At 44.0% G+C, this 27,162-nt stretch overlaps 6 protein-coding genes across 6 annotated transcripts; 2 read left to right on the top strand and 4 right to left on the bottom strand.

The window, feature by feature from the left end:
• Positions 1-2,765: 2,765 nt before the first annotated feature.
• Positions 2,766-3,875, bottom strand: LOC128715382 (dolichyl-phosphate beta-glucosyltransferase). The gene is made up of 3 exons (XM_053810273.1): positions 3,804-3,875; positions 3,564-3,738; positions 2,766-3,502 (listed from the first exon to the last, which is right to left on the bottom strand). Exons 1-3 carry the CDS (start codon positions 3,873-3,875, stop codon positions 2,766-2,768), a joined length of 984 nt encoding a protein of 327 aa, XP_053666248.1.
• A 1,463-nt stretch (positions 3,876-5,338) lies between these two features.
• LOC128711937 (putative RNA-binding protein Luc7-like 2) lies at positions 5,339-9,408 on the bottom strand. The gene is made up of 6 exons (XM_053806828.1): positions 9,348-9,408; positions 9,111-9,205; positions 6,343-6,441; positions 5,680-6,263; positions 5,558-5,602; positions 5,339-5,495 (listed from the first exon to the last, which is right to left on the bottom strand). The coding sequence occupies exons 1-6, from the start codon at positions 9,406-9,408 to the stop codon at positions 5,339-5,341; spliced, it is 1,041 nt and encodes a 346-aa protein (XP_053662803.1).
• Positions 9,409-10,082: 674 nt separating this feature from the next.
• Positions 10,083-10,583, top strand: LOC128715129 (uncharacterized). The gene has a single exon (XM_053810010.1). It carries the CDS (start codon positions 10,083-10,085, stop codon positions 10,581-10,583), a length of 501 nt encoding a protein of 166 aa, XP_053665985.1.
• Positions 10,584-11,658: 1,075 nt separating this feature from the next.
• LOC128711493 (TBC1 domain family member 20) lies at positions 11,659-14,161 on the top strand. Its single transcript, XM_053806371.1, has 7 exons — positions 11,659-12,037; positions 12,107-12,226; positions 12,649-12,893; positions 12,963-13,156; positions 13,414-13,630; positions 13,714-13,823; positions 13,896-14,161. The coding sequence occupies exons 1-7, from the start codon at positions 11,659-11,661 to the stop codon at positions 14,110-14,112; spliced, it is 1,482 nt and encodes a 493-aa protein (XP_053662346.1). The 3' UTR covers positions 14,113-14,161.
• A 1,619-nt stretch (positions 14,162-15,780) lies between these two features.
• Positions 15,781-18,619, bottom strand: LOC128713703 (acylphosphatase-2). Its single transcript, XM_053808565.1, has 3 exons — positions 18,550-18,619; positions 17,029-17,155; positions 15,781-15,895 (listed from the first exon to the last, which is right to left on the bottom strand). The coding sequence occupies exons 1-3, from the start codon at positions 18,617-18,619 to the stop codon at positions 15,781-15,783; spliced, it is 312 nt and encodes a 103-aa protein (XP_053664540.1).
• A 5,096-nt stretch (positions 18,620-23,715) lies between these two features.
• LOC128711062 (uncharacterized) lies at positions 23,716-26,471 on the bottom strand. The gene is made up of 4 exons (XM_053805929.1): positions 25,926-26,471; positions 24,805-24,957; positions 24,259-24,442; positions 23,716-24,173 (listed from the first exon to the last, which is right to left on the bottom strand). The coding sequence occupies exons 1-4, from the start codon at positions 26,469-26,471 to the stop codon at positions 23,716-23,718; spliced, it is 1,341 nt and encodes a 446-aa protein (XP_053661904.1).
• Between the last annotated feature and the right edge of the window lie 691 nt (positions 26,472-27,162).

Genomic DNA, 27,162 nt, shown 5'->3' on the forward strand with positions numbered 1-27,162 from the left:
TACCGATCGGCAACAGGACGCGTTACGCATTCGTGGTTCTTGCGCCAGACGCAAACGCGAAGGAGGCACGAAACGAAATGATCGCTTTTTGTTGTTTTTGTTTCGTTGCCATCGGGTGAGATTTGCTTTCTTGTTTCTTCGGAACCCGTCATCGGTTCGGTTCTCAGAATCCGTGGGGTTGGGTATGTTGTAGCAGGATCCGATTAGGAAGTGTCCAGTTTTTTTTTTTGTTACGAGCAGGGCATTGCAGCCGATTTAAAGCGACTAAATTTCGAGTTTGTTTGCAAAAGAATGATGTCGCCGTGCTAATGGGATGGAAATAAGCGCGTAGTAAATGGTGCTAAAAAGAGGAATAAAGCTAAGTTTAGGTTTTTTTGGGGATGGAGATAAATTATAAATTAATCACCTGCACCTCTCGGATGACAACTTTGCCCATATTATTCCATTGAAATGACATAAGGGTCATTTTGTATTTGAATCGAATTGATCGTGAGGTGTACTGTTTTGAGCACCTGAGCACACCAAGTTCACACTTTCTCCTCAAGATGATTCGAGGAGCATCTGCTCTGGTTGGGATCCTCAAATTAATTCGGTCAATATTCAAAATATTCACACCAAAGCACTTGCGAAATGGTAATCTGAACCAATTCAAGTTTGACCCACAGAAAGCCATTTAAACGTCAAACAAAGAAGGTTCCCTGTGATGACTCACCGTGTTCCAATCGCTAGCTATTATGCCCATCCAACGTAACCATATCCCGGATCGTGCCCGGAGTGGATGGAATTTATATAACCACACCGCACCTGTATCCCGGGCATCGTGTCATTGGGAACCTGTGCAAAAATGCATTCCACGCGCGTGATATCACAGCGTCAAGGTACCCGCCATAAAATGCCCTTCACTGGCATCCGGTTCTTCGGGAGGCGTTTTTTGAGATCAATCAAGCGTGCCACCGGTTCTGGCAAACAAAAAAAAAACGGTGCCGGTGAGTCAGCTGGGTTGACTGTGAATGGTGTAACCTGCTGCCCAACAGTGGCTTTCTTTACCTTTCCCCATTGAGCAATATTTTTTGACCGCTTCTTTCCCGACCGTCCCGTGGACAGTGGGGAAACCGGTCCGTGAGTGTTAACATCCGGAAATGTTTGCCATTCCGTTGGGTGTCAGTCCGGTAATACGGTGATGTACGGAATGTCCTGACGAGCCCCTTTGTTTCTTCTCGATACGAAGCGATGATTATAATAGGAGGAAAAGGTTATAATTGAGGAAAACTCTTTCGAATCTATGGCACAGTAAAGGTGTAGAAACAACATTGCAGATAATTACTAAAAAGGGAAAAGAACAAGTGAAAGTGATTTGCCTTAATTGAATAGTGCGGGTGCTGGAGAAAGAAAGATGTGCGATGCTAGCTAATAACTCATTATTTACAGCCTGATGCGAAGGGGTTCGTGAAGATCCACAACCGAATAGAAACGTTAGAGGGTATGATCAATCGATCGGTTTTTCTTAAACGTTTCCGCGCCTACTGTGTTCGTGTTTTCTCTACTTCTCTCTTCCGGCACAACACTTCGCGCACATGTTTCGCATATGTACGCACGCTTGCCAATGTGCCGTTGTTTCTCTGTACTAAGTGTACCACAGCACCAGCTGTACCGTCTGTACGCGATCATCAATCGTCACAATGAAGCTGATTGTGCTGCACGAAACCACTTATCGCCAGACGAACCTCGTACCGTAACCTGCGACCCGCGACCCGCCGAAACCTTGTGATCCTTCGCTATGCCCTACAACCGGCCTTTCCGGGGGTGAGTTTTGCGATTCCCGAGGCAAACCGGAACGCGGCGAGCGATCGATCGCGACAAACGCGAACACTTACTGTCGTCGTCGGCGGCCACGTTCTCGTTAAGGACTTGGTTCCGCGGTCAGCCTACGCACGCAACTGAACTTGGAGAACGACAAGACTTCACCGAACCGCGACGATTTCTTTTTTCACGTTCTGCTTGTATGGTACGATACGCGACACGGATGGTTATTCCCTTGTTTTTTTTCTTCTCTTGCCTGCTGCTATAAACACACACTCACAGCAAAACCAAACCGGAGTTCGGAGTTAAGTGTAATTTAACATCACATCACATCACTCCTTCTTGCCTGACATCGTGTACATGATCGCATGTGCTGGAACTTAAGCGCAGAATGCAACAGATAAGGAATGTGTGTGGGACATTCTACGCCATTGCAATATCACTGCCACTTGCACGATACTATTTCCATCCTCGAATGCGTTCGACCGAAGCACTCTGATGCCAAACACTAATTTATCGTCACCGAAACAGGCATCTTACCGAAAAATGCACGCAAAGAGCAATGTTTTTCTTCGCTGCGGTTGCTGTACTGAAGTCGCGGTCTGTTTTGACAGCTGCTGGCCTGGGGAGTTTGTTTACGTTTGAGCGAGACGTCAGATCTGACACGGCACAGAAGGGTTATTTTTTGGGGATGGTAACATTTTCCACGGTTTAAAATTTTTAGGGACCGTGAATGGAAAACTGCGCATAATTATTTGATTCGTACAGAAAAAAAGTAATCATCGAGCTGAACCTCCATGTGTCACATTCAACATGAATCACTACAATTGTGTACAGAAGCTACCGCGTTTTGCTTATGTTTATTCCATCTGTTTCATCTAGGTCTACGTTTAGATCATTCTGTTGCACATAACTAACCTATCGGAAAAAGAAAACCTTTAAAAACTAAACCTCCTCTACCGTGTTCAATTCACATGCTCTTTTCGCAACTGCCACGCACCGATCGCGTACCGGAACCAGATCAGCATCAAATCTCGACCCATCTGCAACCAGGACCAGAACGGCGTCAGTTTCGAGCCCTCGATCTCCGTCCAGTTTACCGCAACCTCCTCGATCGGAATGTTGTACGATTGTGCAATGAACAGCAGCTCCACATCGAATGCCCATCGTTCGACGTGCATCACCTGAAACAGCTTCCGGGCGGCCGAGCGCGAAACCAGCTTAAATCCACACTGTGTATCCCGTATCTTCTTCACCGCGAACGTCCACACCAGAAAGTGAAACCCGTGCATTAGGATCGTACGGAAGATTGTTCGTTGCGCTGTGGCTTCCTTCTCCAGATGGGCACGAGAACCAATTGCCAGCGCATCACGCTTCCAATCGGAGTCGGTCATTTGTACCATGCTGCGTTCAAGTTTCGCATAGTCGGCAAACTTGGTCGCTCCATCCGCATCGGCAAACAGTAGAAATTGACCGCGGCTGCTAAGCATACCGAGACGAACCGCACCGCCCTTGCCACGGTTTTCTACCAGATCCAGGACGCGCACCTTCTGTACACCGTGCAATTCGACGTACTCCAACGCAACTTCCACCGTTCGATCGCGACTACCATCACTTACGATGATCACCTCGTAGGTGAAGTCTTTCTCCTTTTCGGCACGTTTTTCCAGATAATCTATGCATTCATCCAACATAAGGGGCACTGGAAAAGACGGTTAAAATATTACATTTCTACGTTTCTACCGTTGTTGCGGGCCACTCACGTCTGTTTTCCTCATCAAATGCTGGAACTATCACACTCAACTTGAGCGTAGGTTTGTCATCCAACGATGCGAACAGTCGATCATCTCCTGTAGCCGGATCCATGTAGTACTCTTCATCCCTATGTCGCACAATTGTTGGGAACGGTGTCGTCGTCACCTTGAGCACTATCCCTAGCTAAAAAAAGGGTAGTGTTATCGTTCAGTTTCCAAGTACCCTTTCCGCTGCACCCGTTTACTTACCACAACGAATAGAAAAAATATAGATCCGGAACCAAATAACAGCGCTAGCTGGACAAACTCGGTGGTCAACATTGTTGCAACTGTAATCTTGTTCAGGTGTTTCTAATGTTGCATTATCTTAAAATACCGATTTACTAAGGTAAAACGCGTCTGTCTCGCGTACGAATAGTGCGACGCTTTGTTGCTTTACTCTTGTTTTTGCCACAGCCGCTGAAAAAATGCCGACGCCGACCAAAACATTCAAACGTCAGCTGAAACACGTCACATACACCAACGGGCAGTGTTGCCATCCGGGATTGTTGATGATTTACAGTGGCCAACACAGAAATTTACACGTGCCACATTTTGCCCGATCAATTTTCCAAACTTTCGGATTCCGCCAAAGGTTTTAGTTTACAAAAACTGCAGCACAATTATTGACACGTATTCTCGATTTTATTTCTTCTATACAGCTACAAAATCTGTATGGGATGGTACAGACTTTTTATTTAGGGTTTGTTTCAATTGCTTATCTGCTAAATTTGTATTTGACGTAATGCTTATCGCTATACAAAATCTTACGTGTTGTGTAGTTCCTCAACAGACATAATGATCCACCCGGACACGCGATCCACTTTGCCATATAGTAACAGCAGGTAATATGGTTGTTGTTTCATGCAAAAGGTGAAAAAACTGATCTTTCACTTACCAAAAATGAAAAGCACGAACATATTTGAAGATCGCAACATTAACACGCTGGACAGTGACTGGCGAAAAGGATAGACTCATATGCGTGAAATGTATATATTTTAAAATTCTATTTACTTGAAATCAAAGACAAACTAAGACAGAACATTATGCCAGGTTCAATTATCGCTCATCCGAGCGAATATCTACTCTTCTTGGGTTATTCTTACTTTCTTATGTTTTTTTTACAGTTGGTTCTATCCTACAATTAGACACTTAAGATAATATTGTATAACACGCTTTGAAATACATACTCAGAAGAACCGCCAATTTTGTTGCTCACCCGCTAGGGTCGGAATCGAAGAAATTTTCGACGATACAGCACAATACGCAATACACTCTCGCAACTAATTTCGCACTACAAATATCGTATTGCAGCGTTGCTCTTAACTCAACTTCACCAACAACACACTACGCCCCGGGAAACGAAGATAATTAAATTTTGAAAGGAAAACAAAGAATCATCATTCTATCAAAATCGCTCTAGCGCGTGAGAAAACATCCCCAATTCGCACTTCTGACTATTTGCCAAATCAGCATGTGGTGCGTGTGTGTGTAACAAATGTGTTAAAAAAAAAGTTAAGTTAAAAAGAATGACAGTAAAGAAATACTATGCTTACAAATTAAGCGATGCTCCGGTCCATTCACGGCCCGATCAGATGGATCATCCACCGCGTGTCGTTAGTTGTTGCAGATAATTGTGTTTATTAATTGTTGCGTCCTACATCCTCATGATCGATGACATTTCAGCTACCTATCCTCTAGTACCTGTTTTTTTTTTATTAGGATGTCTACATGATTATAGATGCTTACCGTCTGGATCTCTCACGCGATCGCGATCGTCTCCGGCGATCGTTGTGACGATCACGCTCGCGGCTACGATCTCGGCTTCTAGACCGCCTGCTACTGCGTTCGGCTGAACGGCGTCGTTCGCCACGATCGCGTTGATCACGGTCACGGTCGCGACTGCAAATGGAAAGAAATTATAAGTGGAATTGAAATTTTGAACAACTTCTATTAGAACTTACCCTTCATTTCGATCCTTCCGTTCTTCCGCAGGTTTTATTTCGCGACTATGGATAAAAGGGACAAAAAAATATTACTAGAAACTTTACAATTAAAGCACTTTGTTTACTAGAGTCAAACCTACCCAACTGTGTCTTTGCGATCACGGCTGCGAGCCAATGCACGGGAACGCCGATCGAGCTCCCTTCCGCCGACGTACCGCGAACGGCTACGATCCTCATGATCGCGATCACGGCCCGTTTTACGCAACTCCTTCTGACGCGGCCCAGCCGTTTTCTCCAGCTCGGCCAACTTTTCGCGAATGGCCAAAAAGCCAAGATGAAGCTTACCGCCAAAATGATCTGCCAGCCGAATATCGTTATCGTGTATGCCCAGATAGGCGGAGCAAACTTCACACACGCGCAGCTTTTGCTGCTGGTAGGTACTGGCCGGTATCGAGCTACGATACTCCTGCTCGGCACGATTCTTCTCCGACCGGAGCTCTTCAATTTCCGACATCAGCTTCATGCTTTCCTCCACCTGTCCTGCCTCACCTAGTGCCTCCGCTTTGGCAAGCTTCTTGCCTATCTCCTCGGCCAGCTCGTGGACCGCATTTGCCTTCGCAGCCACTTCCGCAGTCAATTCTTCCTGTGTTTCAGCGAGCCGTTTCTTTGCCGCTTCCGTGCGACGATCGCAATCGGCGATGAAAGCTTGCAGATGTTCCATGGCCTATAGGGAACGGAGAACAAAAGCAATGTATTTGTGTGCTTATTTGGGAAAAATGCGCTCATACGGTTAAAATACTTACATCAACGTCATAATAGTAGTCCTTGTTCTTTGACGCGTTTTCGTAATCAGCTCGCAGGGCCAGATCGTGCACCTTTGGACATTCGCCAAGATCCATACGCTACACACCGTCAAAGAACGGGGGGAAAAAGATGGAAAAAGAGGAAAGAAAAACAAAACACTCGATCGTTTAGTACGGGCGGCACAAACATACATTGACACCAACAAGGCCAAGAGACAACGCGACTTAATTTTAAATCTATTCTTATGTAATGTAGCCACTTGCGAATTGCATCGATAAAATTTGCCCTTGCACTGCACCATCCAATCGCATACATCAAACGATTTAATAATTCATTCGAAATATGGTACAAAATTATATCACTCGCTTTGATGGTGCAGCCATGCATGGAAAGCAATAGGATGAACCTGAAAATCAAAAAATAGCTTATTTTGAAAAAAAAAGAAACACAATACTACTATCGAAAGAAATCGATTTTGCGTAAAATCAACCTAGGTAAAATGTACATTGGATGATGGTTTGTTACTCACCAAAATATTTAACACCACACAGCTAAATAATGAAAAAAATACGTCCACAAATCAACGGTGAGATTGTTTGAATGTTACGGATGTTTAGTTATTTCCCTGACAATTTACCTCCTAACCCTATGCATACCAGCATTATTACTAAAGTTTCTTAAACAATCAGTAGATATTTCAATTGCGTTTGTTTTCTACATTTAGTAATGCTAATATATCGCTAGTTGACCTACAGTCCGCAATAGATTAGTATGGCGTGCAGTGCTTGCTGAATACTGCAAAAGGAAAAGATAGACGGGTCGATTGATAGCACAAACACAAATAACTTTACTGAATTAGTAAAACCAGATATGGCATCGCGTGCACAGTTTAGTGAATGCGAGAGATTGCATGTATTTCCGGATAAATCGCCTCGCTTCTCTTTTACGCGCCATACCCTATCTATTACGGAATTCTGTAATGGAGAGATAACAATATAAATGTTGAACTAATACGTAAAAAAAATAAAGAGAAACTCTTAATTATTATTAATTACAATGTGAGCAATAAGTAAATATTTCGCTATTTATCCATAGCTCCAATTGAGACATTGGAAAAAAGACATATGAGAAAAGTTGTTTGCAAATCTTTTACAATCGATTATTTATAATATTTTATGAAGCTTTACTATTCTCTTCTAATCCCTTCTTGATTTCTCCAGCTTTTCCTGTATGCAATAGCAGCCTTTAACAACGATCGATCTGTAAAATTGTGTATCCGATCCATTCACGTATACACACTGTTGTGGTTTCAGTCACATAAATTATTTACGTACCCGTAAGCGCACCAAGGACAGTACCCGTTCGTCCGATGAAGTCAATACAATAATCTCGCGTGTGTGTGATTTTGGTTTCGTTTCGTTATTAATACGTACCCAAGACCGATTGATTACACTAAACGGAGCCCAATGAACAATGCCTGGGAGGGGTGTAGGAGGGTGCACATAACTAGTGACACCCATACACATGTTTCTTCTGCGATGCGTTCAATTTGTACTACTAATACGGGGATATTAACTTGGTTTTTACTTGATGATTTACTATGGGAAGAAGGTGAGATCGAATCGCATAATCCGCCATTATCGAGCAAAATACAACAAAAATCAGATTATCAGATCTATCGCTGGTAGTGTAGGTTGAGAGAATAAGGAATATTGATATGTTGTTTTTGTTTGCGGCAAGCAGTAGGAAACACTTACGGTACACGGCCAGGAAGCAGCAGCAGCCTGTCTACTAAAGTGACCGCAACCCCTGTTTTCGGTGGGTTTTCCTGCGCGAAACCACCCTTTTGTGGGCTAGTGGGTAAAGTAGGGAACCAAACGGTTGGCCATCGTTGGGGAGCGGTAATGAGCGAATGAACAAGGTGGTACTGGTTAGAGGAGTTCTTTAAGTAGCACAGGTGAAGATGAGCTGGGTACAGTGTACTTACGACTCTGCTTCAGTATAATATCTCCTATCACCAACCATCTCCCTCTCTCTCTCATCAAAACCAGTGCTTCATCACTTAACGTGCGCTAGAGTAGCTTGTGCTTTGTCGGACGGACAAGAACTTGTGTGTTACCACCCTGCGACTAGGAATTTGTTTTTCAGTTTTCTTGTTTATCATTCGCGTGAGTCAATCGAACGAACCAAACGACAACCAAAACACGGACCGGGCTCCCTAAGCGAAAGATGAGATTGGATTTTTTGTTTATATATGCATGGCACATGCACATCTAGTTTTGGACAGATTTTGATATTTAGCTTACGGATTGGTGTCCACGTTTGCGGTGAGAGCAACTTACCAATCACACGCACCTTCACTTTCCCATTAATCATTTTTAGTGTGGATATGCTTTCTTTTTTTTGGAAATGATTTTTTTTCTATTTATTTGTTTGCTTGGAATATGAGGAAAAAGCGACTTGTTGTGACCGTCTGTAAAATAGAACAGAACCGACAAGAGTGGGAAAATAGAGTAGTTGGAGCAAACTGTTCATAAAACGCGCAACAAAATACCACAACCGTCTCCGTGACAAAAGCTATGGGTTTGTTTATACATGTAATCTAATTGTACTTGAATCTCGTTTAGACGATTTTGGACAAACACCTTCAAGTGGGAAGAGATGTAACGACATCGACATGGATTGGATAGAGTGTGTAAAGTAGTGGAAGACATTGATACCTAAAGCGTACACAACGTATCGAATCACTCCGTTAGCTATTACTTACCGTAGAGGCCAGGATCTCGTGCGGGCAGCAGCCTAATAAAAAACTCTTACATACTTTGCTGTCGTAGAACTTCACCGAGTACCGATTGGTTTCGCCTGATGGGGATGGGAAGAAAAATTGTCGATAACATTAAACTATCAGCACTTCGCATAAAAACAATCGCCATCAACACACACACACCGACATGGTTCCGCCTCACGGAATCACTGCCGTGCTGGTGGCACAACTTTAGCTTACCATTTCTAGCCGTTCCCATAAGCTGATCAAGCATTGCTCGCATTTGATCATGCGCCGACATGGTGCAGTTTGCTTTTATGAACCTTTCAGCAACAGCAACACAATTTTAATAGGTAAATTTAAGTAAAATTAAGCACAATACGATTGAAACACAAACTATCTCTCTTCGCTTGTGAAAATTATGACAGATGACAGTTGTGCTGCTTCCCCATGTGACAACAGTACAATTTAGCAGGGTTTGTAAACTAATTTAGCCACGCATCGAAGATGACGTGTTGATGTTTATAAATTAAGTTTGATGAAAGTGAAATTTGAAGATAAAAAAAAACAATGCATTTCATAACTTGATAACAAATAAAGCAACAATTCATGTTTAAAAATAAAAGAATATCAGATTTTTTGTTTGCGTACTTCCAACCCTGTATTGATGAACGACCTGAAATTTGACATTAACCGCACAAAGCAATAATGTTTACAATTGTTGTGGATTCTGTTTTCTTTGCTTTTGCGTGCATGAATTATAGAAATTGGTAAAGATAAATGCTGTATGAATAATTTAGAAGCAATAAAGGTATAATTTATGCGCTATGCAGCTGCTGCTTCTGCTGTTGGGTGTAGCGGACCTTCTCCGATGATTCACACCGATTTGTTTACATCATACCAATGAAACGGGGCACTATTGCATGATAAGAAACGAAAGTGAAAGTGAGCGCCTTTGATAAGGAGGAGGACATGATGGAAAGTGACGATAAAAGTGATATAAAAATCAAGGAAAAACTCAACCTTCATGTGAAGAAGCGTTTGCAAGAAACGGTCAAAGATTCGCCACACGATAAACATGAGCCCAAGGACAAAAACAGCTCTACCGCAGGGGCCAATGCAACCGGTGCTCCAAGAACGAAAAGACAGAAATCCAAGAATGGTTCTAAGAATACATCAAATGCACCAGCAACTGCAGTCGTTTCGTCTACACCTGCGACAGGTATTCGAACAAACGATCTGCTTCTGTCGCCTGGTGCAGCAAACAGTAATGATACGACCAACAGCAGCATCAATTCAACCGATCAGGACGGAGAGTTGAACGACCGGGAAGCATGTGACAAGGGTGATAGGCCGGCCAAACCCAGCCAACGAATGGACATATTTGCGATGATATTAAATCAAAAGAAAAGCTCCCTGATGTGTGATCCTGAGGTGATCCAGTTTATGAAAAGTCTCACTGAAAGCAAAAAATAAAAATTTAATCGTTGACACCGCTGTGTTCAGGTTGCTCCTGCAGCCGGTGCTTTTGTACGCAAGTAATTATGCTGAAAGGCTCAAATATACGCAAAAGGGATGATAAATTTTACATTGGTTTTACTTAAGCAACAAGCAATAGCAATAACATTATCACGCTACCGCCTCTAGACTAGAAAGATCTTTACAAATTTATTTTTCTGCGTTATTTACAGGGTACCGCAAATACAATTCCCCAAGTAACGAAATGGCTTTCCATTACAGGGTTGTCAAATCAATTCCTACGCTACTCCTTGTTCTCACTTTTACTGTGCAACTCACTATCCCTGCTAAACTAAATGCTCAATGCTTCAAGAACAGGCCCATGCTGTCGATACATGCCGAATAATGTTCAATAAATTAAATGTTAGCTTTTGATCGAGTTAAAGATCTATTTAAATAGGAGGGTTTTGGCAGCTGTCTTTAAGGTCCAATGGTTTAAGATTAAATGTGCTCAAATGTTGAAACAAACAAAATTATATTAATGTAACACCAAGCAACAAATAATTATGCACTCTACAACGGATCAACCATCATATATTAATCACTATAATTTATCCCAGAATGAAGATATGTTGTTATCATGCAACCGTCGACTCTATGTTCACGGATAATCGGAGTTCCACTGTGAATTCAAGTCAAATCGAAAACGAACTTTTCCACCCGGGCGAAATTGTTGTCAACCAACGCTGGCAAGAAGATGGTACTTGGGTCATTTTGCTTGAGGAAAAGATTTGTTTTGAAAGGTTGTCGCGTAGAAAAAGCAAAAACAAAAAAATATTAACAATCTCCAACACCAAAGCTAGAAGAGAAAAAAGAAATACAGCTGCTCTTCACAATTTCGTTGGTGGAAAATCGATAAGATTCGGTTCGTACGAGCGGCGTGAACGTTTTCCCGTGTTGCCGTTTTGCGACTGGAGCGCGTTGGAAGTGGTGGTACTTGATTACATGACTCAGTGCTTCGGATAAGGGGCCGTACAGTGACACCGATAAATTAATAGCGTACCGTAAGCATTGGAATGTGAACGGCAGCACCATGGAACGGGTGGAACAGCTTAATGGGCCATTGGAAAAGCGTACCATGTCCTACCGTGATGCTGAAGACAGTGACGAGCATCCTGAATCTCTAGCAACGCCAGATATTTCATGTAATACCGCACCGACCGCGAACGGCGATAACGAATCCGAAAAGCAAGTTCGTGGAAGTGACACCGAAGCTGGTAGTGGGGTGCAACAGTGCACCGATGAAAATGATGATGAAATTAATGAATCAACGCGCCTTACTACGATGAATGACGAGGAAAATTCCTCCAGCGGCACAACATCTCCCGGGCTGGCCGGGAAAAACATTGCTCTCGTACAACCAAACAATCATCGACGGTCAGACGAACCGACCGAGCTAAGCTTCGAAAAGTGTACATACAGTCCCCGTTCTATAGTGCGCCAAATCGATTAACTTTAGTTCCCATTTTGTATCGTTTTAGTTCCTGAAAATCACGAGGAAAAGTTAAAACGCATTAAGATCGAAAACGCACTGGACGACCCGAAAACGCCTTTAGAGGCCTGGCAGCAGTTTGCCAAATCGGAGTACGGTCTTATAAATGGTAAGTTGGCGCGTTCGTGTGTACATTTATTGTCTGCGCGATCGTACAGACTTTATTTTGCCAAGGTCGAACCATTCGAATAAGAGGGAAACTTTAAGCGCGTGAAAGTTACAGTTAACAACTCCACGAACGGTGTTCATGCGCGAACATTCATAACGTGTGTGTGTAGGTGTGTTTGTATACACAAAGGAAGGAGTTTTTTTGCGCGTAATGGAAACCCGCGTATAGCGTACCGCGAAGCACCGAGGCGTAACGAACGTCTTTATTGCATTTCAAATCTTCAAAATGCACCCTAACATGAACATGTGTTATTGGAATATATTAATTAGCGAAGGTTAATCTAAGAGTAGGTTTCGGAGCGGAAATGCTTTAATTGACATTAAATGTGCGTCCAACATATTATATTTTCCTATCTCCCGCAGATGACTTGCGACGAAAGATCTGGCCACTGCTGGTCGGTGTTGACCCACAACAGGTCGATCCAGCACCCTCGCTGGAGGAATTGAATAACCATCCCGAGTATAATCAGGTGGTGCTAGACGTGAACCGCTCGCTGAAGCGCTTTCCACCGGGCATTCCATACGAGCAGCGTGTGGCACTGCAGGATCAGCTAACCGTGCTGATTCTTCGTGTCATTATCAAGCACCCACATCTGAAGTATTACCAAGTGGGTGGACTATCCCTTGCATAAGCTTCTTTTGTTACAAACATCTAAACTTCTTCATTCTATTTTAAGGGATACCACGATGTAGCCATCACGTTCCTGCTGGTCGTGGGTGAAGAGGTTGCATTTCATGTGATGGAAATACTGTCCACGAACCATTTGGTCGAATGTATGCAGGAAACGATGGAACCCACGCAGCGGCGATTGATGTTTATTTATCCGCTTGTACGCCGGGAAAATGCGGCACTGTGTAGCTACCTGGAAAGGTAAAGATTAGTGTTTAAAGAATCTTTTGAGAAGATTCATTCATATGATTTATCAGTGAGATGTCATTCATATCAGGAGTCGATTCTAAAGAGATTCATAATTTCTCATGAATCTTTGAGGATTTACGAATCTTCAAAATAGAGATTTAGATAAATTCATTCAATTTCATGGACGTGATTCAGATGCAAGCAACATTAGAAAATAAGTTATTTTAGCCGGAACCTCACTATTAATTTTGAATTAAATTCCCCTCCAGATCGACGGTAGGAACACTCTTTGCCTTACCATGGTACCTGACCTGGTTCGGGCACAGTCTCAACTCGTACCGTTCGGTGGTACGATTGTACGATTACTTTCTGGCGTCCGATTTTCTACTGCCAATCTACGTTACCTCCGCGATCGTGATCTTTCGCCAGAATGAGATATTTCAGGAGGACTGTGATATGGCATCGTTGCACTGTTTACTCTCACAGGTAACTACCATTAGCAGTGCGATGTTGAAAAGAATCTCACAATAATAACACCTTCTTTTTATGTTTTCCATTTTGTTTTGTAGCTACCTGAAGATCTCCCCTTTGAATATTTGCTAAAGAGTGCCGAAAATTTGTACCGAAAGTATCCTCCACGAGTAATCGAAAAGGATGTCGAAACTATGATCGCCAAAGAGTATGCACCGTTGATTTTAAGCTACTTACCTTCCGAATCTAATAACCTTTACCACATTTCCATCTCGCACAGGAAACAGCAACGAATTAACGAAGAGCGCGAACGTGAATATCGAAAACTGTACGGCAAAAAACCACCACCGGTCTCGAACTCCATTATCAGTCGGTTTCTGCCCCATCTGCAACTGTCCCGTCGGTCTGTCTTCGTTACGACCGCTTTCTCGATACTGGTCGGGTTCTGTGCGTACTACTATCGGGCGCACTACATACCGCTGGCAGCGGTCAGATGAGTGGAGCTGTTCCGAACGCGACTACCGTCGTCGTTCGTCGTTTGTGCCTCGTTTAATCCACTGGCCGTTTTCGGACGTTCGTGGCATACGGGTGGCAACAGCGCACAGGTGCAGTAAACCGATGGATCATTTATGCTTTCAATCGGCGAATTGTGATGTATTATTTCTATACCCTTTTATGCGTATCAGTTAGCTTCATTTTTGCAACGTGTTTCATGTATGCCTTCAATACGTTCCGATCGCTCGTTTCCACGCTCCTGTTGCAATGATTTCATTAGTTTCGTTTTTTTTTTCGTTTGTACATACGCTGGAAGATTGTTCGCATCTCTTATCGTAATGTTGATGTAACAATAGAGAGCCTGTTGCGAGTCAGATTGGGATCGTTTGCTGGCAATGGGTGATTGGAGCAAGTGGGGGGTTTCTCATCGATTAGAGTAAAATATTTCTTTTTGTTGTGCGATATTTTTTGTATCATCAAGATTTATAAATAAAATTCTTTCAATTGCTTACACCGGCAGCTAGAGATCTGTTAATGTTTAAAGAGAAACATATCATCTTAACTTTAAATGAACAGAATATTCCACAAATTGGATGGTATCGGGCCTCATTCTTGACTCCCATATCTAATTTACTGACTGTGTTTGTACAATTGGAAAATGTGTTTCGCATTTAAATCCACCAAACTGGCAACACTGCACGGACCGGCTGTCAAACACGGTGTTTGTTTACATTTCACTTTTTTAGCGCTTCTGCTGTGGGTAAACTGTGTGCTTTCGGCTAGTTTGTGTTTCGGTGCGTTCTTTCTTGCCACGTTTCTTCGAGTTATAACAAAAGGGCGTAAAATATTCATTTATATAAACCCGTGACCCTCTTCAGTAAGGCAAATTGTGCAAAAAATCATTGTGTAACGGTGCATAGCATCTCCCCGAACCTATCATCCCCAAGAAGCCGGGTGGTACCATCTCGTGCAGTCGCTGTGTCGAACAAACAAAGGATAGAAAAGCTTCACAGGTTAGATTGGCGCTTTATTGCTCTCATCTTCATCTTTCTTCTCATTCACAGTATTTACAGATCAATATAAATATTCTTAACCTATCGAAGAGTTCGTTCATTGCGGATGATAAAACTGCATGTAATGAGTAATATGTGTGTTTGTTTTTTTTTCTACTGCTTTTAGGTGTGATTCGTGTTACGCGTAAGTACGCTTTCTGATGACTACCGATTTTTAACGGAAGTGTTTAGCGAACCGCAACAGATCCCTACACTTCAGTACATTTATTGATTTGCTGTTCCTACACTATCGCCCTGTCAATTTACCTCTCTTCCCATACCGGTAACTCGAATACAGTACAGATACGTCCTGTTCTGCCAACTGGACAAACAGTAAGACATACAAAGAAAACACATAATAATAATATCATCTAACCAGCTTCTCACACACATTCGCGAATGGCGAATGAACATTGTTCTGTCTCTCTCAAGAAGCATTCTCGGACCAGTGCCACATGTGTTACATGGTTTCTCCTTCCATGCATGTCTATTATAGAATTATTATCCAAATTAAAATAGAATACATCACTGCTTAGCGCTTAACGTGTTTATCATCCCACGTTGTGGTGCGTGAGTAGGTGGCAAGGGTGTGGTGTCTATGTAAGTAACGCTGGTAACTTAAAATCTAATCGCAAAGTCCGTAAACGCCAACCGCGAACAAGTGCCCCAGTTGGTGAATTCTGCCTTGTCAATTTTGCATCCGGGTGAACCGGTTTTGGAAAGCCAATCGACCCTGAAAAAAGGGAAAGAGCACGATGAAAATATTATGATACAAATTTGCAAACATGTACAAGCAGCAAGTTAGTTTTGTGTGGTCTCTGTTAACTACGTGTTAGCAGGTTTATATGCAAACCTATAGAACTCTCGCGACGCTCTCCCGATCGCCCGAGTAGCGCAATTAGGTCAAGCACATCGTAAACAAGCGCCTATGTCAAGGTTGAAATTTCTCTGAAAATCCTGTATTTACAATCAGCACGGTAGAAAACAACGTACGTTCATGTGATAGTCAACGAAAATCTTTTATCATACGATTGCATACGTTGACAGGTAATTTATTGAGCAATATTTGATGGTAACGGACCCTGGTAGTCGTTTTTCTTCAAAGCGCAATTCAGATCGGTTTTGCAATCCGTTTTCGTACGCGGTTTGGCGATAAAAGAGAGCATCACGATGGATGGCGACGGGTGATAAACTTCACAATTGTCTTGGCGACGGACAAAAACCTGACGAGAATAAAGTTCATGCCTACTGTCTGCGGCCTGTAGGTAGTGTCACTGTACGCTAACGCGGTTACTGTACGTGCGGCGTCGCCGTCTGTTGGCTATTGGTATTGGTTGGTTGAAAAGTAGCCAAAATCCTCCCAAGTACTATAGCCACATACACTTTCCTCTGCTAACAAGTATGCTTATTATGATTGTTTATTTTTAGAAAAAATACAAGCGACCACTCCTGGCCCGTGTATTCTGACGATGCTGACATTTTTTCGTCCACGAAACGCATGCAACTATGCTCGTCGGTAAGGGAAATCCCCGTTTAGAGCGTATCCTGTTGACAATCACTTTCACTACAACCGGTCGCAGTTAGTTTTTCGGTCACCTTTCTCGTTAAGAAAGCTAGTTTTGCGCTAGGTCAACATGATTTCCGGCACCTGATGTAGGGCAACAAGTGGCGTAATTAATTCGTTCTATAACCTTCACCTAGATACACTGCTACCATTGCTACTCCCGGCGCATCTTGCCAATGCTTATTGCGAATGTCCTTGCTAGCGTAGCATCTTCGGCACAACTACACGCCAGGAAGCCATATTTCATTCGTAAGCTTTGGTTAGTGAATGAATGAATGGATGAGGAGAAGCGACAGACTTACATTTTACCGACATCGCCCTTGGCACCCTGCATCTTGCCCATGATGGTACCCTGTTTGGAGTTTTTCACCCATCCTTTAATGCTCAGCGCCAAACAGTTGTCCCGGCAGTGCTTGGTGAAGCCACATCCTGGAAAACAAGACGAAATATCATGCTTCTGCGTTTCGGTTTATGGTAGCTAATAAGATTCGTTTGTTGTGGTTGAAATGTGTCTGTTCGAGGAACCATATGGTACCTAATCGTATGTTAATGTAAGTCCCATTTTTGACACGTGCATCCCAAAATTGATGCCGATCCAATCCCATCACCGTAGGAGCAACGTCAGTTCCCAGTACGCCCTTTGAACGAAAGCAATCGGCACGAGACGTGCCGCGCAGCACCGTAAAAGAGACGAGGCCATAAATAACGCTCTCGACACAATGCGCGGCGTCCCAAACACAATTAAGTAATAGGATACACATGCGACCATCGGAGGGCGAAGGAAGCAGTGGGAGGAACTCGCGGCAGCAGATCAACACGCGGACGGGCGAGGGCTAAAATTCGATGCTAAAAATATGCAACCGGTACGACTTTCTGGTACGTTCGGAGTGTATCTGCCTGAAGACGCTGATGAAGCGTGATAGCTAATGTGTGGGACGATTACACCCGCCCCGTGTGTCCGCCTGTGCTGCTCCGTTTGCTACTAGCCAACGGTTGAAGTCATTCGATTGGATACGATGTCGGTGGCGTTTCGTTTGGGTCATCGAAATCTACGTCTTCGATCGAGCGAAAGTCATCGATGTGTATTGATCTTCACCATTGCAAGGGAGGCGAACGTTCTAGACAGTCGCCAAAATTCGGTCAAACTGTACGTTTATTAGTTGTGAAGTACGAGCGCTGCTGGTTTAACTGCATGTGCTAGTGATGGTTACCGTTTCCATGTAAGACACTGGGCGACGTAATATGTTCTATGTAAAAATAACACAAATCAAACCATGTCAGTAAGTTAACAAAGTCATGTTGACATATTTCACGCTTGTCAACATCGGTCCAACCGAGCATCGTCAAACATGCTGACAGACAATTGACCGATTGGAGGGTAAAAGTAAACAACTGACGGAAATAGGGCATGGAGATATTATTAGTGGCCAAGTGGCTTCATTGTTTTTCTGTTTGTCCTTACTACTTTTAGAGGCTGTCTGTCCGAGTAATATCTATCAAGAAAAGTTATGTTGTTTGTATTCGTGTAATTGAAGAGGTTTTCATCTACACTTCTAAACTTTTAAAGTCTTTTCCGGTTTAAATACATTAAATCATTTATCATTTTAGGTGTAAACATTTTCCTTGAAGAAACGCTCGAAGTTGAAGAGTTAATGATGCCAACACGACCATTAAACATCAATCAAACTGAGAATTGATCTGCTGTCCATAACATCCATTCAGTGCTGCACGCAGTTTCACCCACGAAATCCATTCACGATTCACACTCTGATACCACAAACTGTCCTTCGATTTCACCACGTGTTTCGGGAAGAATAACGCACCTTGCACCTGACCGAAGATTTCGAAGTCACACTGCACCAGCACATGATCCTGCAGATCCTGAACACCCATGATGATGACGATGAGAGGGTTCTGTTTTGGTTTGTTGGTTTTTTTTTTTCGCTACACAAACGGGTTGCTTTAGTCGACCTTTTACCCGACTAGTGTTGTTTATTGCGAACTATTCGAACTTTTCTTCACTGACAAGGTCAAACTGTGTCAAGCAAGACAACGCTCGGTTTGGAAAGGGGCTGTACCCGTTTTGCTAGTTCCGAATGTTGGTTTCCGTTCCGTTGGGCAACTCACTGGTTACTGACGATGGTCGCGTACGTGGATAGCTCATTTAGACTATAGCAACACGACCATCTCACGGAGTGTTTGGTGGGTATTCGTGCTTTCCCGATGCTTCTTCCTTGCGACACCGGGCACCGGGTGGTACGGTGGAAAAGCGGCAGCAGGTTGGCGGGGAATATGTATTCGTTTCCTTTTTTATTCTTTTTTTTTTTTGGTAACATTTTTTAACCAATTCCCGATAGCAATTCCGATGCCTAGCAGTGCGATTGCGCTGAAGGCTCCCACCGTCGTGTTGGTGGTTTTTTTTTCTCTCTCTCAACCGATCGATTTCCCCGTGGGACGAAAATATCCACTTGCGATCGTCTTCGGCACTCTGGCACTTGGTTCGGTTGTTATCATCACCACCACCAACACCAATCCTGCCCAGAAGAGGTGGTGTACGCGCTGTGGCGTTTTTAGTTCTTTTTACAATGTCACATTATTTGTTGCCCCGTCGCTCTCTGTTTGCCGTGCTCTGTTACATGTCTGTTTGGTGCCCAGAGCAAAACAAACAGAGTCAACTGGCCCACTGTTGGACGGGGGTTTTTTTAGGCTAAGGGAGATGCGCAACCGGGGTACGGCGCGCGGGGGGCACTTGAAAATCCATTTTTATGTCATATCTTGCTTGTGGTAGTTGCTAGAGAGGTATGTAAGTGGCCAAACGGCGTCTGTTGCCGGTTAGATTGGAATGCTCACATTTTTCAGACGTTTTCATACACAGTTTCGCTAGGTTTCTTGAGAACGTATACAAATGCAGTTAATTTGTTGTTTTTAATAAGGATCAGCGGTTTGTTAATTTCGAATTTATTTTTTCAACATCTTTTTTTTCCCGACACGTTGTTTCACTCTCTTACTTAAAGATTTTTATAGCAAGCGTTAGCAACATCACGAGCGTAGGGTGGCGCAAGAATTAAGCCGAGCTCCTGCGATAAAACCGATGGAGGTGCCTGGTATTTCACACTTAGTCTAATGGAGGCGCATGGTCGGTTAGGACATATGGTTTCGATTTTAGTAGAATTAGTGTAGTGTAGGTGAAAAAAACGACCACATCAGTCGTTAAGTTGAGCTGATTGGCATATTTCATCTGATTGGCCACTGTGAGTACACATGTTTTGAGGTATATTTGGAAATAATATAAATTGTTGAATTATCTCTTCTTTTCTCTCAATTTGATTTGACAATTTGTATGCCGTAACATTATATTTTCTTAACTTTAAATAACACTACCACCATCATCGTATCGTAGTTATCCGTATTACGATGTGCAACACTCAAATCAAAAGAGTGTAAACATATCTCAATCCGTAGAATTCTTGCTTTCATTGCAGTATATGACGATAACTTATCGTGTGTTTGTGATTTTAACTCATGAAAAACATTATATTCGAACACTCATACCATTATACTTGCCCGAAAAAAAAAATCAACACATGCCGATGTGCGTGACTGTGGCAAAACAAAAGACAAAAACAAGCACATTGTCATTGCGTTGCAATTATTTGTGTGTTGGCGTATAATTAAAGTTCAACGAACGAAAACTAATGTGCTGGCACGAAATTGCACCGCGTACAGTTTCAGTTTACATTAACCTTAAGATTGATATTTTTAATTCCCTTTTGTTCGGGGTGGGTTGAATTTTTACTGAAGGTTCTTTATTAAGGCCGATATTATGAGATAAATATTGAGATTAACATTATTTAACTGGCCGTGCACGGGTAAAGAGGTCATTATGATTTTTAAGTTTTATTAAAAAACATAATAAACATGAAGTTTGAGATCTTCACATTCAACCTTGCTCTTGTCGTGCAGGTACAGCAATTCATTCACCCGCACGATCTAGAATCTTGGAACGATGCCAAAACGCATCCACCTCGACCATATGCTGCGTGTTACAAAGTTTCTGCTGCTACGCGGCATTTCATTAACATACCATCACTTCCGTAACAAGCGCCACCGTTTGCACAAGTGCCAAATAAATATCGGTCGTGTAGTTTGCGACACTTGCATTTCGTTCCCGCTTCTCTCGGTACCACGTGATTTATAGGGAAAGGGCCAAGTGTTTAGTTCCGGTCGTCGACTCAACATTCGGGTCTTGAATTTTTGTGACTTTTGCTGATAAATGCTTCTTTGACTTTGACCTTTCTTTACCATTTGTTAAGCGCAAAACCCTCATAGCTCACTTAACGAATTCCCCTTTCTATCGTCTTCTATCGTTCTTCACGAGTCTCAGGGTGACAGATGGGTGTAAGATTACACGTCAATGTCGCACTTTTTGCATTATTTATTGTTTTTTCTAAACTGGAACCACACATGTGTACCTTTCACCGCATCTGTCCACGGAAAACCCATTACCGGTCGTACGTCACTTGCCGAGCGCAGTGCTGTTGAAGCGTGTTGTTTGATTTGCGTAAATACGAGTGCTATTTTTAATGTTGCGTGTAGCAACATATCATAGTATTGATGCGATTGCCTATCCCAAGGACAAGTTGTGAAGAGGGCTTATTAGCATAACGAAAGTGGCTTTATTTTTAGTTTTGGATATTTTTTTTTATGGAAGTCTTTGCAATGTAAATGTTAAGTTCGTTATGGATCTTGTCTTTAACGTGCTATTCCCTTTGTTGGATTGACTATTTGGGGGTTTGGGTAAAATTAAGATGATGTTCTCGGGTGAGCAAGTGACAACAATCGACGAATGACGAGCTGCACGTCGAACCTTCAAAGAAATTACAGTAAACGATTTGTAAGATCACACTAACTGAAATGAAGAATTAACTATCGTAGAAATTCCTAAAGATAGGATTAGACTTGAGTTGCTCATTAATAAACTTTCCCCAAAATTTAAAGGAGTTGATTCCGTCATTGTGCATCAAATAACCAACGTTCTTCATATCCAAATAGTCATGATGTTGGGAATACAAAACCCTGGGAAACCAAATTCTTCGAAAACTCCCTACATTCTGGCACTCGATGGCGGTTCGTATGAGGGTTTTAAAAGGACTCACTCCACTCACCGTGCCAGTTAAGACCCCGAATTGGAATGCTAATTAAATCAAAGTAAATTATGCAACGGACAAATAAACAAATAGCCCTTCCGACGGAATCGCAATGAAAATTAGCTCATTTGCGTTCATTCATTGCGCCCGAAGCGCAGATGGTGCTGTGTACCCACATGCATGGATCAGAACTGACTGGCGTTAGCGTTTTCAAAATTTCTATCAATAAAATGTGCGCCGCTGCGATGGTTCCGCGTGCGGGAAGTCAAATAAATTACAGGAAAGCGTCACTGCGTGGAACAGTTAAAACTAGGGAGAGGGCCACTCCTTTCCGGCGTTTAGACATCCACGTATAGGGGTATGCCGGATGTGGCTAATACCTTTCCGTGCAGTTCCACAAACGCACGGAGTGGCACAGCGTACCGGTGCACACGAGCTGGCGTACGTCAATTTATCAATGAATGCCTGCCAGCATGTTGCCAATAAGTGATTTATGGTTGGCCGGCTCCATCCCACCGGGCAGATTCTAATGCCGAACGGTAGTACTGCCGGCGTACGGTGACGCGGCGGTCCTAATTGTGTGACATTGAAATGACTATCGCCTATATCCGCTTGCGGAATGAATGGCGCAAGTGTAGGAATATGAAATGAAGCTTCTCGTACCACTGGTCAACCACTTCATCGCAAGGTCCCGCACTTAACGCGAAAGCGAGAAGGTCAAGAAACCACTTCAGGCGCACGGTTCCAAGGAACGGTAAGATTAATTTGATCTTACGCGTTTGCCGTTAACGAATTAGTTGGACTTTTGATTGGATAAGCTGATGGTACGAGGTCCAGTGACGCCATTCAGCCTAACCGACCGAGCAATCTCGCATCGTTTGCTTTGCTATTCTTGTCAGCTGCCTCATGGGCCTAGGGTTCTAGAACAAGAGCCTTATCAGTATTGCTTTCAATTACGTCAATTGATCCTTTTTTTTTTAGCCCCAGTCGGTTAGAGTTGATAGTTTCAGCTTCTATTTCGTATTTGTAGTCATTAATTAAATTTGGAATGCTTTTCCGTTCTAGCTTTTGTTTGCTGTTGCTGTTATGTTGGCAGATTGTCTTCATGAGAGATTGTCTTTATGCTATGTGAGGAAAAAATGAATAGCGGTTCGAAAAAAAAAAAAAACTAATCAGTTTCGGATAAGGTTGGTTGGAGCGGTTTAAATTAATGTACCAACGACAAGTCTAGCAATCAATGTATGATTTTGGGGTGACGATTTCGATTCTGGGGTATATTTACAAAACGATTTGGGTTTCCATTCATAAATAGAAGCGTCTGTGTCTTCCATCCTCGAGCCGCAAACGCGATCGCTAGCTTAATGGTTAAATTTTTAGCAGATGTACGACCCACAGCAGAGCCGGCCCATTTTAGCGAGTATGAGTCCTTAATCGATTACGGAACAAAATAATAAAGCACATCCTAATACGCCTAATGGTCACTTACACGGCTAAAACATTCATCTTCATTCAAGGTATACTGCTAGGTTTCCCGAGACTTGGGTTGCTAGGGGGTTGCTTTGTTTTTTTTTAAGGACCTATACGTGCGAACGTGACACTACATGCATCAATGTTGCGCAACAGTGTTGCATTGCCGGTTGTATTGTTGTACTGCAGCGATTGAATACTTTCAGTGGAATGTGTAGGAAGTCTCGGTATTACGCGGTAGGAAAATACATTACACAGGGTGCAGGGTTGGTTGCTGTTTGCTACATGTGATGCGTGCTTCAATAGCCCGGCTATTGTGCTAACCTCAGTGCTTCTTCTACGAACTAGGGTCCAGGTGCTTCTTACGGGGTAGGCTTACATTCTAGGCGCTTGACTACTGTGATCACCATTACTCTTTGGATCGTCTATTATCGTAAGCGGCACGGCTTCCAGGTTGCGGATCACCTGATGATTCTGGTCTGCCGTGATGTGATGGTGATGCTGCGGCTCCTTTTGTGGCTCCTTTTGCTCCTGCTGCTGCTGCGGTGGGAGCTGATGTTGTGGATGATGATGATGCTTCTTATCCTGCAGCACACCGCCGGTACTGTTAAGATCCGCCCGCTCGAGTGCATCGAACAGACGCCGCTGCTTCTTCTTGCGCTCCTTCTGGAAGAACAGCCTGATGTAGTAGACGGGGAATACGACACACTGGCCGGCCGGTTCCTCCGCATCGATGTAAACACCGCGCACCAGCACCGAGTTGGAGCAGTTCAGCAGTATCAGCAGCAGCAGTGCGGCACCGTGCGTTATCCAGTTGCTCAGCAGTGGTTCGTCTAGTGGGAGGGTACGCGGAACACCGAACAAAAAGATCATTAGTACCTCCGGCGATACGGGTGATGTACACCGCTGTGAACTTACTGGGCAGAAAGTACGTATCGAGCGCCTGCCAGATACCTCGCCACACGTTGATTGTGCCAATGAAGCTGAAGAATAGGAACATATCGGCGACGACCACGCGCCAGAAACCGGTCAACCGGTCACAGGTCCACCGCATGAGCGGCTGCAGCGAGAAGGTCACCCCAGTCACACCGTAACCAATAATCTAAGCAAAACCACAGCAAACGGATGAGCAAAATCGCCTTTTCGTACGGCCGATTGTACGCCTTTGCGCCTTATTTGCAGTGCAATAGTGCGCTGGAATTGGAGATCCAAAATAGCTTCCGCTTTGTTGGTCCGATTGACGGTGACCATAAAGGTGGCAATGATGTCGCCTTGATTCAATTACGAAAACCGTGTAGTTCGCTCGATTGGTTTTCTTTTGTCACCTGATTAGCCGGTTTTCGCTGTTCATTTCGCTGTTGCGTTCGGGCTGCGTTCGGATCAACCAAAGGGAAGCAATTTTACATCTCCAACCAGCCTGCTCTATGCTCTATTCAACGCCATCTGCGGTGTGCGATTACTTACTATGGATGCCCATGCCGATGTGCCATGATCTTCCGGGAAGAGCTTCATGTCCAGTAGTACCCAAAGGCCACGCCACACAAACACCACCAGCGAACCGATCACCAGCACGCTAAACATACAGTCCAGCACGTAAAGTCCTGGATCTTTCGAGCCCTGCGGAAAGGAAACACAAGCACACAAGAGTGGATGAATTGTTAGTTTTTTCTCAAGGTTTGGCAGATGCTTAACAGCGATTATCAGCAACCTTAAAAGCATGTGGTGCTGTCGGTGTCGGTGTGTGGAATGCTACAAGCGAATTTCATCACTCACTTATCAATAGCCTCAATAGCCGTCCATTTCATTGGGGACTTTTGTTATCGCTGCAATATTGTAAATTGAATTTAACGATAAGAACCTATTCGTTTGATTGATTATGTTTTATTCATGGCTGGCAAGCTACAGTGTGCGAATAGTTGTCTATATTGTTATTCGAAAAAATGGTTGTACCACATCTTCCTGAGTCACTCTTCAAGAAAGCGTCAGTAATCCCTGCAGTCCCCACAATTAAGACATACGATGCCTTCCGTACGTAAGATGGTATAATGGAACGGAATTACACGGAAGGTAGGAATCATCCCGAAGGACAATTCTATTTGGTGGGTCCGTAACGAGAACCCCCCCTCCCCCGGTGCCGCACGTGTTACCACCGATCCGATGTAATGCATGCAGCAATGGAGCGGCTTTACGGTAGGCGAGTGCCTGGTATGCGAGTCAAACAATTAAAGGCTCTAGCTACGGACATGATAAGGAAGTAAACACTTAAAAATGCTTAAATGATTAGTGATGAGTAGATTGGCCGTTGGCAAGGATGCAATTTATTTGCAGCCGTATAGCCTTATCCGGCCAACGGTTTGAATTGTTGATTCTTCCTAGTTTGTAGTTGTTCCACCGTCACGTTTTATTATTCCGGTTATCTGTTTTGTAAGGTGAAAACATCTGTAAAGCTGTTTTGAAGTATCGTTTGATAAACATAAACACTGGTATTTAATTATCTAATGCGAAGCGTTGCACCCAGGGGGGCGGGGGATTTTAGTGAAGAGCGTACAGAATCCTCGCTGCACACAATGTACAATGCTGCTCACCGTTAGCTTGAAGTACGTCGGTACGTCAAAGTACTCCCGTCTCGAGTCGTTGACGATGAGAAACGGCGTCCCCATCACATTGCGTACACCCTTGAGACAGGCAAGGATGAAGAGGCAGCCGAGCGTGATCAGCACCACGTACAGGACGTCGTGCGTTGTGTACAGGTCGATCAGCTGCCAGCCGCCACGCCAGCAGTTAACGCATACCGCCCCGTAGATGGTGGTGTACATGCGCGACCCAATGTAGTACGCTATCCGGTGCTTGTCCGCGTTCAGATGCTGGCGCAGCGTCGCCTGGAAGAGGTTGAACACGATGTGGCCCACAATGCCGATGGCCAGGGACACGATCAGGCTGGTGGTCAGATCGGATGGGTAGATGTACTCGCCCATCAGGTTCCAGGTCCCCCGCCAGTAGCATACCACCAGCGGGGCCACTACCAGTGACGCGTACAGGTAGTCGACCAGCTCGAGCATCAACCCGTGGTAGCTCGGTTTGAACGGTGTGCCGGTGATACCGTCCTCAATGCCGGCGATGCTACCCCGCATACTGCCCTCCCGGCGTACCGTTCCGTGTGGCTGTACTCGTGAAACCCTGATCGTGTTCTGTTTCTCCGCACGACCGTACGCACTAGGAATTCGTACCCGGTAATTAGTGCAGTAGTAGCGTGGCGCTATCGATACGCCACACCGCCGTTTCGTGCGTCCGAGCTGTACATTCACTTTTTCGCATCCACTTGCGGCACAGCATACGACCGTACCGTAGTTCCGTGGCGTTGGTACACCTACCAGTTGCGCTCGCAAACGCTACTACGCTTGGACAGTCGCGATCCCAGTACCCCGCGACACGTTCAACTCATTGCCGGCCTGTCTGTTTTGTCGCTAGCAAATTGTACCGAGAGCACGTCACAGCACCAAACCAATCAACCAACACCTTCGCAACGTCATCCAGCGCAAACGTGTACGCAACGGTACGCACTGCCCCCGTGTGAGTCACCGGAACTGTGGAGTACGAAAAAACTAAGGCACATGTTGTTTTGTTTTCGACCTTTGCTGGCGCTACTCGCCCCGCGAAACCGCGCGCTTCTTGCGGCGCTACAATTTCACAGGTCAGGAAGGATGTGGCAGGGCCTGATCATTACCACCATAAATGACAACCACACTGTGGGTGGTGGCCAGCAGGAAAGAATGTATTTATGTGAAGGTGTATGCTTGCCCCCAAATTTGATAAGCAGATAGA

This window comes from Anopheles marshallii, chromosome 3, assembly GCF_943734725.1.
Source record: "Anopheles marshallii chromosome 3, idAnoMarsDA_429_01, whole genome shotgun sequence".
NCBI classification, from domain to species: Eukaryota; Metazoa; Arthropoda; class Insecta; order Diptera; family Culicidae; genus Anopheles; species Anopheles marshallii.

Coding starts and splice junctions, on each gene's coding strand:
- LOC128715382 (XM_053810273.1), bottom strand. CDS start 3,875: ATGTTGACCACCGAGTTTGTCCAGCTAGCGCTGTTATTTGGTTCCGGA. Junction 3,739..3,803: donor TATTTTTTCTATTCGTTGTG/GTAAGTAAACGG, acceptor CCCTTTTTTTAG/CTAGGGATAGTGCTCAAGGT. Junction 3,503..3,563: donor ATTTGATGAGGAAAACAGAC/GTGAGTGGCCCG, acceptor CGTCTTTTCCAG/TGCCCCTTATGTTGGATGAA.
- LOC128711937 (XM_053806828.1), bottom strand. CDS start 9,408: ATGTCGGCGCATGATCAAATGCGAGCAATGCTTGATCAGCTTATGGGA. Junction 6,442..9,110: donor ACGAGATCCTGGCCTCTACG/GTAAGTAATAGC, acceptor GACGGTGTGTAG/CGTATGGATCTTGGCGAATG. Junction 5,603..5,679: donor GATCGCAAAGACACAGTTGG/GTAGGTTTGACT, acceptor TTTTATCCATAG/TCGCGAAATAAAACCTGCGG.
- LOC128715129 (XM_053810010.1), top strand. CDS start 10,083: ATGGAAAGTGACGATAAAAGTGATATAAAAATCAAGGAAAAACTCAAC.
- LOC128711493 (XM_053806371.1), top strand. CDS start 11,659: ATGGAACGGGTGGAACAGCTTAATGGGCCATTGGAAAAGCGTACCATG. Junction 13,631..13,713: donor TGCACTGTTTACTCTCACAG/GTAACTACCATT, acceptor TTTGTTTTGTAG/CTACCTGAAGATCTCCCCTT. Junction 13,824..13,895: donor GAAACTATGATCGCCAAAGA/GTATGCACCGTT, acceptor CATCTCGCACAG/GAAACAGCAACGAATTAACG.
- LOC128713703 (XM_053808565.1), bottom strand. CDS start 18,619: ATGGGTGTTCAGGATCTGCAGGATCATGTGCTGGTGCAGTGTGACTTC. Junction 17,156..18,549: donor AATCTTCGGTCAGGTGCAAG/GTGCGTTATTCT, acceptor CTTGTTTTCCAG/GATGTGGCTTCACCAAGCAC. Junction 15,896..17,028: donor AAGGGCGATGTCGGTAAAAT/GTAAGTCTGTCG, acceptor CCCTTTTTTCAG/GGTCGATTGGCTTTCCAAAA.
- LOC128711062 (XM_053805929.1), bottom strand. CDS start 26,471: ATGCGGGGTAGCATCGCCGGCATTGAGGACGGTATCACCGGCACACCG. Junction 24,958..25,925: donor CGACGTACTTCAAGCTAACG/GTGAGCAGCATT, acceptor TCCTTTCCGCAG/GGCTCGAAAGATCCAGGACT. Junction 24,443..24,804: donor CATCGGCATGGGCATCCATA/GTAAGTAATCGC, acceptor GGTTTTGCTTAG/ATTATTGGTTACGGTGTGAC.